Consider the following 17,978-nt stretch of genomic DNA (forward strand, 5'->3'; position numbering starts at 1 on the left):
AACATGACGACCTGGCTATATTTATTTCTTTATAAGGGTTTTTGTGAGGGTCATGTATTTAGTTTATAGAAAGGGGGTTTTAATCCATAACAAAAATAATTTGTATTTGACAATTTTGATTATGGATTCGTCGCGTAGAAAGAATAATGCATCCACAACATTGGTACTTTTTAAAGGAGTTGAAACCTGTGTGTTTATTGTACATTGTAGATTTTCAATGCAACACCAAACAGCTTTGACTTCAGATAAAGTATCAAGTTTTGGTTCTACTGGTTTGCGCTTCACCCATTTTCTTAAAAATGTCTAACTGCACCTATTAGTAATTCTTCCCCCAGTTGATGTGCTCTTGAACTCGATATTTGTGGCATTGGACTAACAACCTTCTCAGATGATCATTATTCTCCAGTTATTAAATTACCCGCGAGAAAATATGTGTGTGTGGACCACAAACAAAAGCAATCAGGAGGTTTGTAATTTACTTCACTGAGGGTAAAGGTCTTATTTCTTCTAGTGGATGAAAATGTTAGATGCAATAAGTTTCGATGAAGGTATATATGAAATGTCAGCTGTAGTTATTATCTATGAAGTAATGTATGGTTTAGATGGAGGGAAGATATCACAGCTGTAAATCTTCGTTGATATATTTACTAACTTGCGTCAAAACTACCAGAAGCGAAAACGGCCTTGATGCCAATGCTTTAATTTGTGAATCATTTAACACAGATTCGTTTTATTACGCAGATCTCTCCAGATCGTCGATTGTAGAGGTTCACGTTGAAGAGTCGAAATGGCATATTGTTTAAGGAAAGCAGCGTCTCTGGTTTTATTTACTATTGGAATAGTAAGATCTGCAAGTATTTCAAACACCAGTAAGTACCCTTAACACATTAAGAGGCGTTGTTTACCACAGTAAGATTTTAGCTTTTTATTTTAATGAAAAAATATTTTGCGTTTGCACATTGCATACTATCATGGAGTAACCAGTTATCTCATAATTAATTCTAATACTATTTTATATGTCTTTTTATATTTGTGTACTATGTTGCTCAATCGTATTAACAAGAGTCTCGTCTGATACGATAATTTTGATTTATTTTATACCGAAATGAACTCTTTAAAATTAATGCAGGCAATGTCCTATTGAGCTTAGCAGCTGTACATGTAATAATATGTTGAAATATCTATAAACAATGGTTGCCTTAATTTAAGATATACATTTCAAATATTGTCTTTATAGTGTATACTGACTGCCCTCTATATTAACAGTAAACAGAACAAGAAAAAAAAGAGTTATTTAAGCAAATAAACCCTTTTTGGTATACATATATTTGTACATATATATTAGAATGAATATAATTGTTCGTTTAGATAATAGCCCAACAATGATAGATATCCGCAAATTTTTGTTCTTTGTTAGTTCCTGGCCGGGATTCGAACTAGTGCATATATACATATATATGTGTGTGTGTGTTTGGTATTTTGGGAATAGCATTAATGTATTCATCCCAAATATGAAATTTGACTGTTTCATTGAAACTTTATACAATTTTCTCTGTGCATTGGGTTATATTTTCTAGTATAGCTTTGGCTTGGCTGGCTTTAAATCTATACCGATGTATTGTTTTTTTTTATTTCCTTATAGATGAATCAAATACCAGACTTCCTATAGATTGTGGTGACATTGATATCAATAGAGGTAGTGGTGTGTACAAAATATATCCGCAAGGATATGGCATCAATGTCTTCTGTGATATGGAAACAGAAAATGTGGACGGAGGATGGACAGTACGTTTGTATGATACATTTATACAACATTCAATTTATTAAAACATATATGTAACTATAACTTGATACATTTTTAATTTCCTGTTTACAAAACTTAAATTTCTTCGTAATGGTGGTAATGATAAGGGTTTTCTCCACCAGGAATATATAACCTCAGCTGTTTTTAGTACAATATTTTTGGAAATTTGGGTCCCCAATACGTTTCAATTTCGTACTTCGTTTGTCCTTTACAACTTTGTTTTATTCAAGTTTCACTGATAAGTTATTTTTAGACAAAACTCGCATCTTGCATACAATATATTAATCCTGGAATCTACGACCAGTTTAATCACTTTATTTAAAACTTATTAATTTCAAGTGTTCCTGATAATGGATATTCACGAAACATGTGTTGCGCACAACAAAATTGGTATAATGCATTATACTTGTAATGCAAACGATGCTAATTGAATATATAATATTTTTCTTTGCCGGGATTATGCTTACAACGAAAGAAGATTAAAGTGGTAATACAAATTGTAATGTTAAAAATGAGCCTGTTTGTTGTAAGGAAATTTGACCAGTTTTATTAGAAAGATCAACACATGTAAAATTGATCAAAAAAGCGAAACAATGTCGCATTTTGCATTTACTTTTGGAAAATAGTTTATAGATACGTATGTTTAATACAAAATATTTGTACAATGTATTCTTTGATTTAGGTCTTTCAAAGACGAATGAATGGTGACGTTAACTTTTACAGAGGGTGGACTGAGTATAAAGCAGGATTTGGGACTCTAAACAAAGAACATTGGCTTGGTAAATACTTTAATTGCATAGAAACTGCTTCACTATCTGTTCACCACAAATTTTGGTATGAATTCGTGTCTCAATCTTTAGTTTTCTCTGTAGTTTTGTTTGTCCTCTGATGGCCTTTGGTCGTGCTGTTGTAATTAGTCTGAAATAATTTCTGTTTTTACTTATAACAGTATTATCAGAAAAAGGGCTTTCAGAAATTAAAAACCGATTGTGAAAGTCTTTCCACATTGAATTTATTTTTAAATAATTGATAAGATGCTTTTTTCAGGTTTTTAATCATTTACTATTGGAGTTATTTTTTATACCGACTCAAAAACATAATTGGTCTATGTAAATTTGTCTGAAATTAGTGTATGTTTTATGTTTTTTTCTTTGATTTGTTTTAGTTACCATGCTGAATGTACAGCGCCTTAGAATATTTTTTATCTTTTTATATTAGACACTTTATAAATGTTCATTATCATTATTCAGTAAGGGAGATAATTTGCTACTCAAGAAAATGACAGTCCCGGTCTCAAACATGCAAACGAAAGCTTTCATTACACTTATAACAAATAACTATATGGTTCTATGTACTTTCATTTGAAATAAGGGAGGCAATAAGCCACCCTCAGCTTACCGAAGATAACAGTCGGTACCATTAGAGAGCTATAAGATGACTTCTGATTTCAAATAATGGCTGCTGTTACGCAATTTACAGACACTTTATTCGGAAGGTTCAAGAAAAGATTTAAATTAGAAATGGCCACAAATGCTAGGACATACAAAATGCCCATTCGATCTGTTAGATTTAAAACTCGTAAAGCTTACAAATAATAATATTGCAAATCAAAGTATTGAATAGTTATCAAAGGTAATATATCATATTTAGCATGTTATTTTTTATGAGTTTTTTTCAAAATCCATTTATGTTGATATTCTATGTTTTATAAAGGAAATGATAAACTCCATAAATTGACTGCACAGGATGAATATGAACTGTTGATAACGATGCAGGACTTTGGAAATAAAAAGCGTAATGCTAGATATTCAAACTTCAAAGTTGGTAATGAAGCAACTAAGTTCAACATGACGTTTTCCAAATTTACTGGAGATGTTGGTGAGTTATCTAATTTATTTGTATTTCTTTAATGTGCATGCCGCCTAAATCGTCCATATTGAGAGAAGAAATCAATATTTCGAAAGAGTATTCAGATATCGAAAATTGTGTCGCTGATCATTGGTTATGTTCACACATCATTGTCAATAAAATGGAATTTTATGCGACTGTCATACAAGTTAAAGGTTGAGCTAGTAAAGACCAGGTTTAATCCACCATTTCTGACATAAGAAAATGCCTGTACCAAGTCAGGAATATGACAGTTGTTATTCAATCGTTTGATGTGTTTGACCTTTTGATTTTGCCATTTGATTAGGGTTTTTTCGTTTTGAATTTATTTACCTTGGAGTTCAGCATTTTTGTGATATTTATTTTTAATTTGTTTTAACCATAAAGAATAGACACATCCTATTGATAAATATACATTTGACTATATACTATCTTGATGAAGCAGAATAATGAACAGTAGTACATAAGCATACAAACTTCTTGTTTTTGTTTTTTTAAAGGTGACTCCTTAAGGCGTCATAACGGACAAGGATTCTCTACAAAAGATCAAGATAATGACTCTGATTCTCGAAACTGTGCAGAAACGTTTAAAGGTGCCTGGTGGTACACATCCTGCCACGATTCCAACTTAAATGGACAATACCTTGGAGGTGAACACTCTTCTTTTGCTGATGGTGTAAACTGGAATCATTGGGAAGGCTATCATTATTCTCTAAAAGCAACATCTATGATGCTACGAAGAATGAAATGAAACTGGTGATTCATTCGAATAAGCTGATCTAAACACATGTTTAAACGAATTATGTCTGAAGAAACAGTAGAAATTATCAATGAATTCGGAAGTATTTAGGGTCTTTGTGTTTTATCTGCTAGCAATACGCTAAATTTTACTTTCGACTGTTGGACAACCCAAAACACTAGCGCGAATAATTGACATAATAGATAATGACGACTGCATGTATCGACATATTATCTTACTCTGTTTAAAGATACGAAACACATATTTGATAATTAACACAGCAGCAGAAAAAATAGGTAGTAACATTTAATGTTTGAAATATTATTCTTCCTGTCCTCCACTGTCATGGTCTATTGATTTGCTTAGTTTACATTATTAGCTTGCGATTAAGCCAGTTTATAGAAAACCATTCGAGGTAGGTCAATAATATTTGGTATGCAGTTGTATAAGCATTGCCATATCTCATTTCCATGAAGATTATTTGGCCCGTTCCCCTTAGTTATGGTCTTTTGACTTTGAACGTTTTGCTTACTTTACATGTATTAGTTTGTGTTAAGGTAAGTTTATGATGAATGACTTATGTTAAGTCAATGATATTCGGTATGCAAATGTATTGGCATTTGCAAGTTTCATTTCCATGGAGATTATATAACCCTATATCCTCACTATGGTTAATTTACTTTGAAACTTGTCCATAGTTTACAACTTAAGATTTGTGTTAAGGTTTGTTTAAAAGGAACGACTTTTGATATTTCAGTGGTATTTGCTATGCACTTGTATTAGTATTGGCACATTTCATTTCCATGGAGATGTTTAGACCTGCACCTTCAGTCATTGTTTTTTTTACTTTGAATATTTGCATAACTTACATATTAAAGTATTTCTATTTTAATTTTAACATTTGCATTCTCAAAATAACAAAGCGGCGAAACACATATCTGTGTTAACAGTTTAGGCTTTTATACAAGACATATTTTCATCAATTGGTAATACTCGTCTCTTCGTTCCTTGTCCGGTTTTGACTTTATTTTTAGTCAATCAATAGTTAAGAGTTCAAAGTGTGATTACAATATTTTCATTTCTGGTATCTATGAGTTTATTTCCATAGGCCATGGTTAACGAGGCCAATCTTAAGGTTCAAAATGTTTCAAATATCATTATTATTAAGACAAACGTTTTCTTACGTATCAACATAAAAAATAATGCTTAATTTATTTATTAATAAAATTATTCAATAGGATGTGATATTAAAAAAATCATGATGAGGAAGAGCGTATGCTACTACTGAGAAATATTAAAGTTGACAGTAGGAAAAGGGCAACATTCTTAGATCATACTTTGAAGTAATCCCATCTGCGTCAATTTCAAGAAAGCCGTCGCTGATGTTATCAATTTCATGTTTACTGGAACAAATAAACAACCATTTTAGTGTAGATTATTGAATGGAATGGAATTGTGGATCCTCAATGCTCTTCAACTTCGCACTTGCTTGATTTTTATAAATATTTTGATCTGAGAGTCACTAATGAGTCTTATGAAAACCAAACGCGCGTCTGGCGTATTAAACTATTGAGTACCAGGACATGATCAATATCTTAACACAAGAAACACGACACTTTTCAATTTCAATGATGCACTAAAGATCAATCTAGGTCTGTATTTATTTTCTCACAAGTGTTCCCTCCAGTAGCAATTATACGTTTCCGGCAAGTATTATATTGCACAGTTCAGTTATTATATTCTACGACGTATAACTTGTCGTTTGAATTTTTCATCCGCCAAGATGGTCAAAAAGTCATCCATGTGGTACTTTGTGATGCTATTTTGTTTGATTATCGTACTGGTAAATTCTATTAGCGTTTCCAGTGAGTATCATTAAAATAAGCTATAAGAGTAAATTATGTTAGCGTTTCTGGTAAGTATTGTAAGAATATATTATAAGAGTGGATTCTGTTTACGTTATTAGTTATTACTTAATTATTTATACATTTAACACAATCATCTACCTTATGTTGAATTAGTGTTGGTATGCTTAAATTTACTACTTATTTTGTCAGCTTGAGCATTATATTTGTCTTTTTAAAGAATGAACAGTATATGTAGATTTTAAATAATGTTAAAGATGTACTACGGTGAGGTTTTGGAATTGTGTCAAATGTTCGGACTCCTGTTTTTTTCCCATACCATAAATATTAAATATTTTGTCCCATACCACCCATTTATCTTTTCATATAAGACTTAATAGATTATAAAAGGTCATTTTTGAAAATTTAAGTAGTTTCTTGTTATTCTTATTATTTTTTTTAATTTTGATTTGAGACCCAAAATACCAATGCAAATACAAGGTAAAAGTCCGAGTCAGCATTTTCCCGCTATGTATTTTTAAATGAAATATCTCGAAAAGGATCTACATGAATTTTTTCAATATTTTTAGCTTATATTGTTCCCTAACAAATGCTCTTCTGACTAAAAGATGGACGAAAGATACCAAAGGGACAGTCAAACTCATAAATCTAAAACAAACTGACAACGCCATGGCTAAAAATGAAAAAGACAAACAAACAACAGCACACACGACACAACATAGAAAACTAAAGAATAAACAACACGAACCCCACCAAAAAACTAGGGGTGATCTCAGGTGCTCCGGAAGGGTAAGCAGATCCTGCTCCACATGTGGTACCCGTCGTGTTGCTTATGTGATTACAAATTCGGTAAATAGTCTAATTCGGTAGGTCACATTCATGAAAGGGAAGGGGATTGTAGTTACGACGTAAGTAACATATCCGATATCATTTGTGAAACGGTTATTCCATAACGGTCAACCAACTTGTGATGGCGTCCGTAAAATTTACGAAGGGATGATTTCAACTTCACCATTTGGAACTCTTGGTTTAATACCTTCCTTGTGAGCAGTAACCCTCTATGAAGAAAATCATGATAGGAAATGCAAGCACGGGAATATCGTATCAATTGGGAGATATATACCCCGTATGTAGGTGCTACTGGAATGTTGCTACTTAGAAATGGAAAGTTCACAATTGGAAAGCTGAAATCATCTCTTTTGTCGTAAAGTTTTGTTTTCAACCGACCCTCATTGTCAATTTCTAGATGTAAGTCAAGATATGAGGCCGACTTAACTGTATCTGTAGTATCCTTTATCTCTAGCTCGATTGGATAGATGCGTTACAAAGTATCAATCTTAATTTCTTTTTTTTTTAATTTCACATAATTACTTTTAATTAGGATATATTCCTCCCAGTCACCAGTGCTTTATGACTGGTGAAAAGATGGACAATAAAAAACCCTGGTCATAAATGGGGCGTTGGTTTTCAAATTACGACTACCTCTTAAAAAGTTGAATCACTGCATTTTTGGCAGTCCTATTTATGTTCTTTATTAAGGTCTTTCCTCTACGCGAGAACTTATTGTTTTTCTTCTTTATTTTTTTTGGCCTCCCCCCGTTTCTATTGGAGTTATCAAGACCAAATATGGACAATCGGTAGACCTCATCATGAAGTATTACCACACGAGGCTGTGTAGGATTTCATCATCCTCTTAGGAGTTATCACCCTTTTATTGTTTTTTTTCGACATGGCCCCCTCGTTGTTTTTGAAGATATCATGACCTTATTTGGATAATAGTTAGATCTCATCATGATGTGTAACCATTAGAGGCTGCTAAGGATTTCATCATTCCCTATGAGAGCTATGTCCCCTTGAAGCATTTTCTTTCTTTTGCATTTTTCTCAAAAAGTATTAAAGATAGAATCGATTTGAAAACGGAAACACGTACAAGACCAGATGGCAATGTTAATAACATATACAATCATTTTGTTGTTAACCCTTATAAGGAGTTATTTCCCTTGAAAAATATACACAATTTTTGAAAAATTGTATCTCGAGAACCGGAAGTCGTAAATACTTGGGACCTACACCAATAATCTTAAGTTCATGTGACCTTCGTTCAATTTGCACCCAAGGTCAAAGGTCACAGAGTGCAAAAAAAATAAATTACGCTGCAATTTCAAGCTTGCATATTAAAAGAAAACGATAAGAGTTTGCTGCATACTTACAGCGTATAAAATGTTCCTCTCGACGAGCTCTTCATTTTATACACTGAGCTCAAAAGTGTCCGACTGTCTGTTCAAAAGTTACGATGGGATGATTCTTAAAAGTATAAAATTGTGTGTATATCTTTTTAATGGTAACAGATATCAACCTACTATAAACTTTAAAAATGGTCAGTAGTTTAAGACCTTCAATTTGAGGTCAATGTCAGGTCATGATGAAATTTAACCTTGACCTTCAAAGTGTATTATGACCTTGACCTTGTGACATTTTAAAGGTCAAGTTGTTCTTAATTGAATGGTGGTAGTCTCATGTCTCTACGACTTCCGGTTCTTAAGTTTTGTATTGCATCATATATGTGATGATTCATTTTGACCTTGATGAACCTTGGAATTGTCCCAATTTTTTTCTTCATTGTTGTCCTTCAACTGCAGATCATTTATCATTTACCAGATTTGAGATATCTATTGTCGTTTTAGAGATAATGCAGTTTCAAATTTTGCGAGCGGAGGCATGTATTTATGAATCAACAACAGGTTACCACTTAAAATGTTTTAGAAATTGAAGAGGTTAACATAGTTATATGTTTGACCAAATACCAAAAAACATTCCATGGAAAAAAACCCACCAGAACATCAATTTGAAATGTTCATGTTTGCATTGACTTTGTAAGTTGCATAAGTTCGATTTATATAATTGATATTGCATCATTTTTGGCACTTTGTCAAATGGGGTCATCTGATATATCAAATTGAAGGTCTTAATAAATCTACTTAAAAATGAAAATTTTAAAACCCTTTTTGATCTCAGGGATAAGGGTGGGGTCATTTAGTGCAAAAAATTAAACTTCTCAGATGGCTAGGTTGTTGAATATCAAATGAAAGTCCGTAAAGCGTACATTTCAAATATCAAGTTGACGTACCCCAAAAAATGGGTTGGGTGGGGTTATTGAGTGCAAAACATATATTTTCTTTTAAGATAAGGTTGTTGTATATCAAATGAAAGGTCTTCACGTGTACATTTCAAATATCCAATTCCTGTAATTCAAAAATTAGTTGGATGGGGTTATTAAGTGCAAAAATCAAGTTTTCTAGAACATGGCGTTGTCGCATATTAAATGAAAGATCACTAAGTCAACATTACATATATCATACTCCCGATCTCGAAAATTTAGACGGATGGGGTCATTAAGTGTAAAAAGCGAAAAGGTTCCGAAGGTATGCTTGTCGTATATCAAATGAAAGGTCGTAACAAGTACATTACGAAAACATCACTTTTATCGGAAAGACCTTTCAATAGTTTTACAAACAATTGAGATACTAGTTTACAAATACATTTATCTACTAGAGTTGACATGACCATAAATGATGACCGAATATTCAGGAGTTTCAGATGGTCCACAACTGTTAAAAGTTATCAGTTAAACAGTATTTAGTTGTGGAAATTAATGTTTGATTAGGCTCCTATTCTTGATGCATGGGAACTTTGTTTGAATCAGGGAATTAGAATGACAAGCTTTTTTTTTACCCGATGTTGGTTAATTAAGTTTGATTTTGTCAAGCTTTTTGAATTTACTTTACAATTCGAAATTTTTGTTATACTTTCTGCTTTGCACTCGACTTTATTTTCGAACTACTCTTCTGCTGTCGTCACTGTAAAAAAGGGTGTTTGATTCTACATGTGAAACAAAATGATTTTAACCAACCAGAAAAATGTCAGAACTTCTTTGTTAATGTGGTTTGAGCAGCAGTAATATACATCACTATTTTGTTCATTTCACAACATAAACATCATATTGGCAGATTGTTACGTTTGCCAATTGTGATTTAATGAGAAACATCCTACAAAGATACTTTAAATTTTAAAAATATTATGTTACTAAGTGGATGTTAAACTATAACATTGTCATCAATTTTGTATCATCAGCACAGTAGTAAGCAATCCAATGTTAAGATGAATATTAATTATGTGGTAATTTTATAAATTTCCTGCTTACAAAAGTATGATTTTTTCGAAATACTAAGGATTTTCTGATCCCCGGCATATATAACCTTAGCTGTATCTGGTACAACTTTTTTGAAATTTTGGGTCCTCATTGCTCTTCAACTTTGTACTTGTTTGGCTTAACAACTATTTTGATCTGAGCGTCACTGATTAGTCTTATGTATGAGGAACGCGCATCTGGTATATTAAATTATAATCCTGGTATCAATTATAGAGGGTTTCATCAGATGATATCAGACATAGTTTTTTCCTATATTTTGTAAAGTAGCTGAATATGTATATCCTTCGGATCTACAAAATTTCTTGCTGATTTCTTTTTTGTTTTTGAATTTTGAGGGGAATCTTTTGGACTTCAATTTTTCAGCATATATACCCAGACTCGCGTTTATCTTAATAAAGGCACCAGAAGTATACCGCTGTTAAAAAATCATCAAATAATTGAGTGCAAAAAAATCAAACGCCAACATATATGGAAAAAAGTAAAATCACAAAAATACTGAACTCCGAAGAAAATTCAAAAAGGAAAATATGTAGAAAATGATGGATTAAACCTGGTTTTAAAGCTAGCTAAACATCTTACTTGTATGATAGTTATCAAATGTACCAGGATTTAGTTCATTTAGTTCACCAGACGCGTTCCGTCAACACAAGACTCATCAGTGACAGTTGCACCAAATTCTATTATATGGACAAAGATATATGAACAAAATAAACAGACATAGTTAGTATGGCGTTCATTATCACTGGACTAGTATATATTTGTTTAGGGGCCAGCTGAAGGACGCCCCCGGGTGCGGGAATTTCTCGCTACATTGAAGACCTGTTGGTGACCCTCTGCTGTTGTTTTTTATTTGGTCGGGTTGTTGTCTCTTTGACACATTCCCCATTTCCATTCTCAATTTTATAATAGGTAAAGCTGTCAAAGAAATGGGTACAGCAGTCAACATTATGTTATAATTATAATCACTATAAAAATAGACAAATATGTAACAAAGAAGCACAAAATGGCTTATAGACCAAGCATATTAGAAAAAAATAAAGACAATAATACACAAATTTACCATAGTACAACAACACAATGAAGGGATGAAAAAGTACGGAGCCACGTCATATATGTATAAAAAAAAACAACAACATAAAACAGGCATATAAACAAAGCACATAGCAAAGACGATAGACAGGAATACAACAATGATTGTCAATAACACAATAACGGGATGTATAAGTACAGGGCCACTTCATAATTAACAAAGAAACACCAAAAGGCACATAGAAAAAGCACAAAAGCAAATGAAAACCTATTTTATTACAACTGCCATATTCCTGACTTGGTACAGGATATTTTAAGAAAAATCGATTTTATTGATAGAAGTATATTAAACCAATCGCTAATTTAGGCAGTGAGAAGAAAGATGGCACCGGACTACATTACTCGTGCTATCAAATGTCTTAACAATACAATTCATTCAGAGTTAATATTCTTCACCATGCTTGAATCAAAGTTGTACATTGTTTGACCCAAAGATATTTAAAAAGAGAAATATCTGAAAATATTCGGTCCGTTTTATTTTCTCTTCAATTTCTCCAAAAACTGACGAGGAACTGAATCTTTTTTCACTCTACTGGTTGCAAAGTTTTATACATGCACTTACAAACAATGCTACATTGCTAGTTCTCTCAAATTCTTTACGATGTTTATTCCCAAAAAAAACGGACCTGTGATATCATATCAACAATCAAAACAGAGGATCAGATTCCCACTTTTCACACGATAAGTATCAACACAATTTACTCTTTAGTCAAGTGATATTTATTCAAAAATTATGTTTCTTTGTCGTATGAGGCTTATTGCATAATATTTTGAATGGGGTTGGGCTTCTTGACGAAAAAATATGATTCGATTCTACACGACTTGTCTTATTTCCTTGCCATCTGATTTCAACTCAATTTGTGTATGTTTTGCTTATGAATCAGAGTAATTTGTATTTTAGGGTCATGGTCTTGTATATTCTTTGAGTTGTGTATTTTAAATGCACATTTTTAACATATACTTGTGTATTATGATTTCGGTAAGATTTTAAGCTTATGATAAATATACATACAAATCTGCTAATACATGAAACTGATCATCGACTATCATTAATCGGATTTAGATATAATCAACAGAAAAGAAACCAACACGTTATAAATCTTATGCGTCCGAAGTGCTTTTTTGGATTTACTGGTACTAGTGAATCAGAAAATTCAGTATTGAGTTAAAAATAAGAAATAAAATACTGAACTTCGGAGAATTTTAAAACGGAAAGTTCCTAATCAAATGGCATTACCAAAAGCTCAAACATATCAAACAAAAGGATATCAACTGTCATTTTCCAGACTTGGTACAGGCATTTTCTTATGTCAACTATGTAGACGAAACGCGCGTCTGGCGTACTAAATTATAATCCTTGTACCTTTGATAACTATTTACACCACTGGGTCGATGCCACTGCTGGTGGACGTTTCGTCCCCGAGGGTATCACCAGCCCAGTAGTCAACACTTCGGTGTTGACATGAATATCAATAATGTGGTCATTTTTATAAATTTCCTGTTTACAAAAGTTTGAATTTTTCGAAAAACTAAGGATTTTCTTATCCCAGGCATAGATTACCTTAGCCGTATTTGGCACAACTTTTTGGAATTTTGGATCCTCAATGCTCTTCAACTTTGTACTTGTTTGGCTTTATAATATTTTGATATGAGCGTCACTGATGAATCCTATGTAGACGAAACGCGCGTCTGGCGTACTAAATTATAATCCTGGTATCTTTGAAAACTATTGCAGGGTTTTCTTATTCTTAATTTGCACATATGCCTGCTTACAAGGGTCTTGTATATCCGTTATGTTTAGTTTTTTTTTTACAGATTTTAATTGGCCTCTTAAAACCTTATATATCAAATGTTTATTGACTTCCCGTGCATTTATAAAAAACATATAAGAACCATGAGAAAAAAACATCGATTAAAAGTGGTATTTTCGATATTTACCTAAAACTGTTTAAAAATATTGATAGCAGATCGATATAAACAATTGCTGTGTCTTTTATAATTTCTATTGTTGAGTATGTGTATAATATCAATCTCGATTTAGAATATATGTTGAAATGAGCGATACATTTGGGCAGAAGAAAATTTTGTGTAATCATGTTCAAATTTCACAAATCAATTAAAAAATACAAATTAAGGTAACAGACAAATATCAGAGGGGATTACAAAATCGCATTTAGAATCAGTACCTTTCTCGAAGTACTAGCCTAGAAGGATAGGATGAGTTCCCATTCTTAATGTGTGATTTTAAATTATAGGTCGATATAACATCGGTTTTCCTTCTGACTGTGGTGACATCGATATCAAAAAAGGCAGTGGTGTGTACATGATTTACCCTGAAGGAGTGGAGGATGGATTCAATGTATATTGTAATATGGAGACAGACAACGTAGGAGGAGGATGGACGGTGAGTAAAATCACTGACAGTTCAAATGTTTTTAGGAAGAAACGTATGTATAGCTCACGAAGGATTTAGTTGTGAAATTTTTGTTTGATTCAATTACAAACTATAGTTACCATTATTCTGTATTAGTATGTTCTCATAAACCTATCAAAGATGAAAGAAATTACCGAATATATTGAACAATACAATATTTCTCATAAACCTATAACGGATAACAGAAATTACCGATATATTGAATAGTGCAATAGACACCCCCCCCCCAAACCAACCAACAGATAAAAAGGTTTAGGCATTTCCGAATATATTGAACAGTACAATAGACCTCATGAACAGATAAAAAGGATAACAGAAATTACAGAATATATTGAACAGTACAACAGACCGCACAAAAACCAACTATAACACTCTACTCATATTAAAGAATGACGTACAAAAAAAGACGATAGAAATACAAAAATATAATTTTAACATAAAGCAGAATGTTCGTTCTCTCTTTTCTCTTTTTTTATGTTTCTTTATGCGTGTGCAATTTAACGCTTTGGCATGGTTTTGTTCAAGTTTGTAGGCTGTCATTTACATGTAGTTGTTAAAATATTAATCACTAGTCCGTTAAAAATTTGAATAGATGAATGCAACTGGTCCATTGATACATTCGACCAATGGAATATACACCAAGGGGCAAACACCAACATAAAATTGAGAGTCTATAATACCGGTGCTATGACCAAAAAGAAAAATAACGAAAAGACAAACCCATAAAATACTACACACAATACTAAAGAACGATTCACATGAACTCTACTAAAATCCATGGTAAACACAGGTTTTCCTAGAGGATAAGAAGTTCATTCTCCATTGCTCATAGCAAGTAAAATTCAATGATTTTTTGCATTATGCGATGTCTTCATCATAATCATAATAGGAAACGCAATCCCCGGAATATCGTATCATTGCGGATCTATCTGCGGAAGTTGTTACATAAATGCTTAAGAAATATAAAGTTCAAAGCAATTTATCTAAAATTCATTAGATTTGAGAAGGAATGCAATTTGCAACATTTGGAAAAACATAGGACTGCTGTATGACTTCCTTCCATATTTTTTGACGATGTTTTTTCGTGCGATATTTTTAAACGAGCAGTAAACAATAAAGGTGTTTTGGACATTCCAAATAATGATACGAATATCTTTACAACCATAGGTGTTCCAGCAACGACTAAATGGTGAGGTTGATTTTTACAGAGTATGGAATGATTATAAATATGGGTTTGGAACTTTGGACGGAGAACACTGGCTTGGTGCGTTTTCTCGTAATTTTTTAGATATGATATCATTTAACATTCTCAAATAAAAAATGTTCTAAGATTTTATCAGTCGTGAAAATTCAAAATATACCTTTTGAACGGCAAATTTATAAGAACTTGATGATCATGAGGAACAGATGATTTTGATAATGTTTGTAAAAGTTTCTATATATCGTACAATACTGTTTACTCCGAAGCTCATATGCAGTAGCTGTTTTAAGATTTAATTTAATGAAACATTTACAACACTTTCTGGATATTTGGAAGTATGTTACCATTTATTTTAAAATCGAAGAATTGTCATTTAAGTCGAATGATACGCACGGGACAGTTTATTTCGCTGACGTTATTCATGAATCGGTAAACTCAATGTGCGACATTGACATTCGTTGTACGTAATCCAGGCTTAAAAAACAATAGTTTTCTCCAAGTTTGACATTAAGTGTTAATCAGTATAAACATTGAAATATAAAGATTCCATTCGAAAGCAACATAACTCAACGACAATATAGAAAACATAACAGCTTTATCAATAAACAATGCTTTATTCTAAATTTCAAGCTCTTAATCATTACGAGTCTACGAAGGTCGTGTCAATATATCTGAATGTTTAGAAGAAAAAAACATATATTGAATTTTAATCTAATTCTTTGTTTCTAGCATGACTGTGTCGAAGTGGCGATATTAGTATGTCCTTTACTGGATTTTTTTAAGTTTGCATTGTTATAGAAACATAGATAATAATCCGAGAAGTTGCATTTTACTCATATATTACATTAAAAAATAAATTACTATTGTGTATAATCAATAAAAATTGTTTTGATATATTACATACAGGTAATAAAAATCTCAATATTCTTACCACCCAAGACAAGTACGAACTTTTAATCACGATGCAGGACTTTACCAATCATACTGGATATGCAAAATATGCAAATTTCAAAATCGAGAATGAAGAATTAAAATTCAAGATGACCATTTCATCTTATACTGGCAACGTTGGTATGTTTATCAAATTAGATTTATATATACATTTGGTTTTGTGCTGACAATATTTTTGGGATGATTTGGTTACGTTTCCTTTGACATCACCTTTCATTTACATGTACGAAACACTTCCATCTCGTCTTTGTAAAATAACTCTAGACCTATTTGAAGAAAACAGAAAATGAAAAGCGACCTTAATTCAATATTTTCCGTGGGAAAAATAAATCCATATTTTTTTTAAAAAACTTCTTGAAGGAGTCACATATGTCGTTAATGTTGATAAAACATGGGTGAAAATAAAAATTAATAGTAAGCATATTGTGTGTTTAAGCAAGGATTTGTATACTCTAGATTAGTTCGAAAATTCATCACTTCATTTAAATATAATTTTATTTCATTCACACCTTGAATTTTAGTTGTCATCAAATTATTAATGATAAGAAAAGAAACGTCGTTACATACAGAACATGATGATGAGTCTTTTTTCCAATTCCCGTAATTGACCATATAATAAGAGATCCCTTTTTTAGTTATCTCCCTTCTGAAGGATATAAGTTTTTATTTACGATGGCTAGCAGACAGTACAATATTGTCCGGTATAGAACCAGTCTACGATTGACAAAGGGAAGATATTTGTTTAAAACGTGTGTAATAACAGAATCAATCGGTTATTGATTCTGTTATCCTTTATTTATTGATAAATTGACTATTTACACGTATATTTTTCAAAGGTGATTCACTTAGCGGCCATAATGGGAATAACTTTACTACGAAAGACCAGGATAACGACCAGAATGCTCATAACTGTGCTTCCATATTTAAAGGTGCATGGTGGTACACATCCTGCCATGCTTCAAACTTGAATGGGCAGTATCTTGGCGGGGAACACAATTCACACGCTGATGGAATCAATTGGAAAGCTTGGAAAGGCCATAACTACTCATTAAAGACAACTAACATGATGATTCGAAAGAAAAAATAAAAAACCTTTGCAAAATTTGTAATTTATCGAAATGTCTTTTTTAATTGCAAATCATTACACGGTATAGTTTAGGTGAGGCTAAACAAATTAGAGTAAAACAGATAGAAATTATTCAACATTGACATCATCCGCCCAGTAGCAAAACTACATTTATGAGTTTGACTGTCCCTTTGGTATCTTTCGTCCCTCTTTTATAAACACTGGGTCGATGTCTCTGCTGGTGGACATTTTGTCCCCGAGGACATCATCCGCCCAGTAGCAAAACTACATTGATGAGTTTGACTGTCTCTTTGGTATCTTTCGTCCCTCTTTTGAATAAAATGAATGAAAGTGATTTGTTTTTATTTTCCTTAAAAAAAAGGTTTTAATGATCAAGCACACAAGAAAAGAACCTAACAAATTTGGGTAATAATTATACATTCTTCTGGTGATATGAAAAGAAAGAGATGTGGTATGAATGCCATGTATATATCTACCAGAGAACTACAGATTACTTTTATGAATGTGACATAACGAATTAGACTATTTACCGGATTTGGTATAACATGAGCAACACGACGGGTGCCACATGTGAAGCAGAATCTGCTTACCCGTCCGGAGCACCTGAGATCAACCCTAGTTTTTGGCGGGGTTTGTGTTGCTTATTCTTTAGTTTTCTATGTTGTGTCATGTGTACTATCGTTTGTCTGTTTGTCTTTTTCATTTTTAGCC

General features: G+C 32.4%; 2 protein-coding genes across 2 annotated transcripts; both read left to right on the forward strand.

Moving 5' to 3' along the window:
• The first annotated feature begins 676 nt into the window (after positions 1-676).
• LOC143071421 (fibrinogen C domain-containing protein 1-like) lies at positions 677-5,670 on the forward strand. Its single transcript, XM_076245688.1, has 5 exons — positions 677-869; positions 1,643-1,785; positions 2,487-2,583; positions 3,518-3,682; positions 4,192-5,670. The coding sequence occupies exons 1-5, from the start codon at positions 788-790 to the stop codon at positions 4,440-4,442; spliced, it is 738 nt and encodes a 245-aa protein (XP_076101803.1). The 5' UTR covers positions 677-787; the 3' UTR covers positions 4,443-5,670.
• Positions 5,671-6,126: 456 nt separating this feature from the next.
• On the forward strand, positions 6,127-17,293 carry LOC143071420 (fibrinogen C domain-containing protein 1-like). Its single transcript, XM_076245687.1, has 5 exons — positions 6,127-6,295; positions 13,850-13,998; positions 15,196-15,292; positions 16,136-16,300; positions 17,017-17,293. The coding sequence occupies exons 1-5, from the start codon at positions 6,214-6,216 to the stop codon at positions 17,265-17,267; spliced, it is 744 nt and encodes a 247-aa protein (XP_076101802.1). The 5' UTR covers positions 6,127-6,213; the 3' UTR covers positions 17,268-17,293.
• Positions 17,294-17,978: the final 685 nt, after the last annotated feature.

Source organism: Mytilus galloprovincialis, chromosome 4, assembly GCF_965363235.1.
Source record: "Mytilus galloprovincialis chromosome 4, xbMytGall1.hap1.1, whole genome shotgun sequence".
Taxonomy (NCBI): Eukaryota; Metazoa; Mollusca; class Bivalvia; order Mytilida; family Mytilidae; genus Mytilus; species Mytilus galloprovincialis.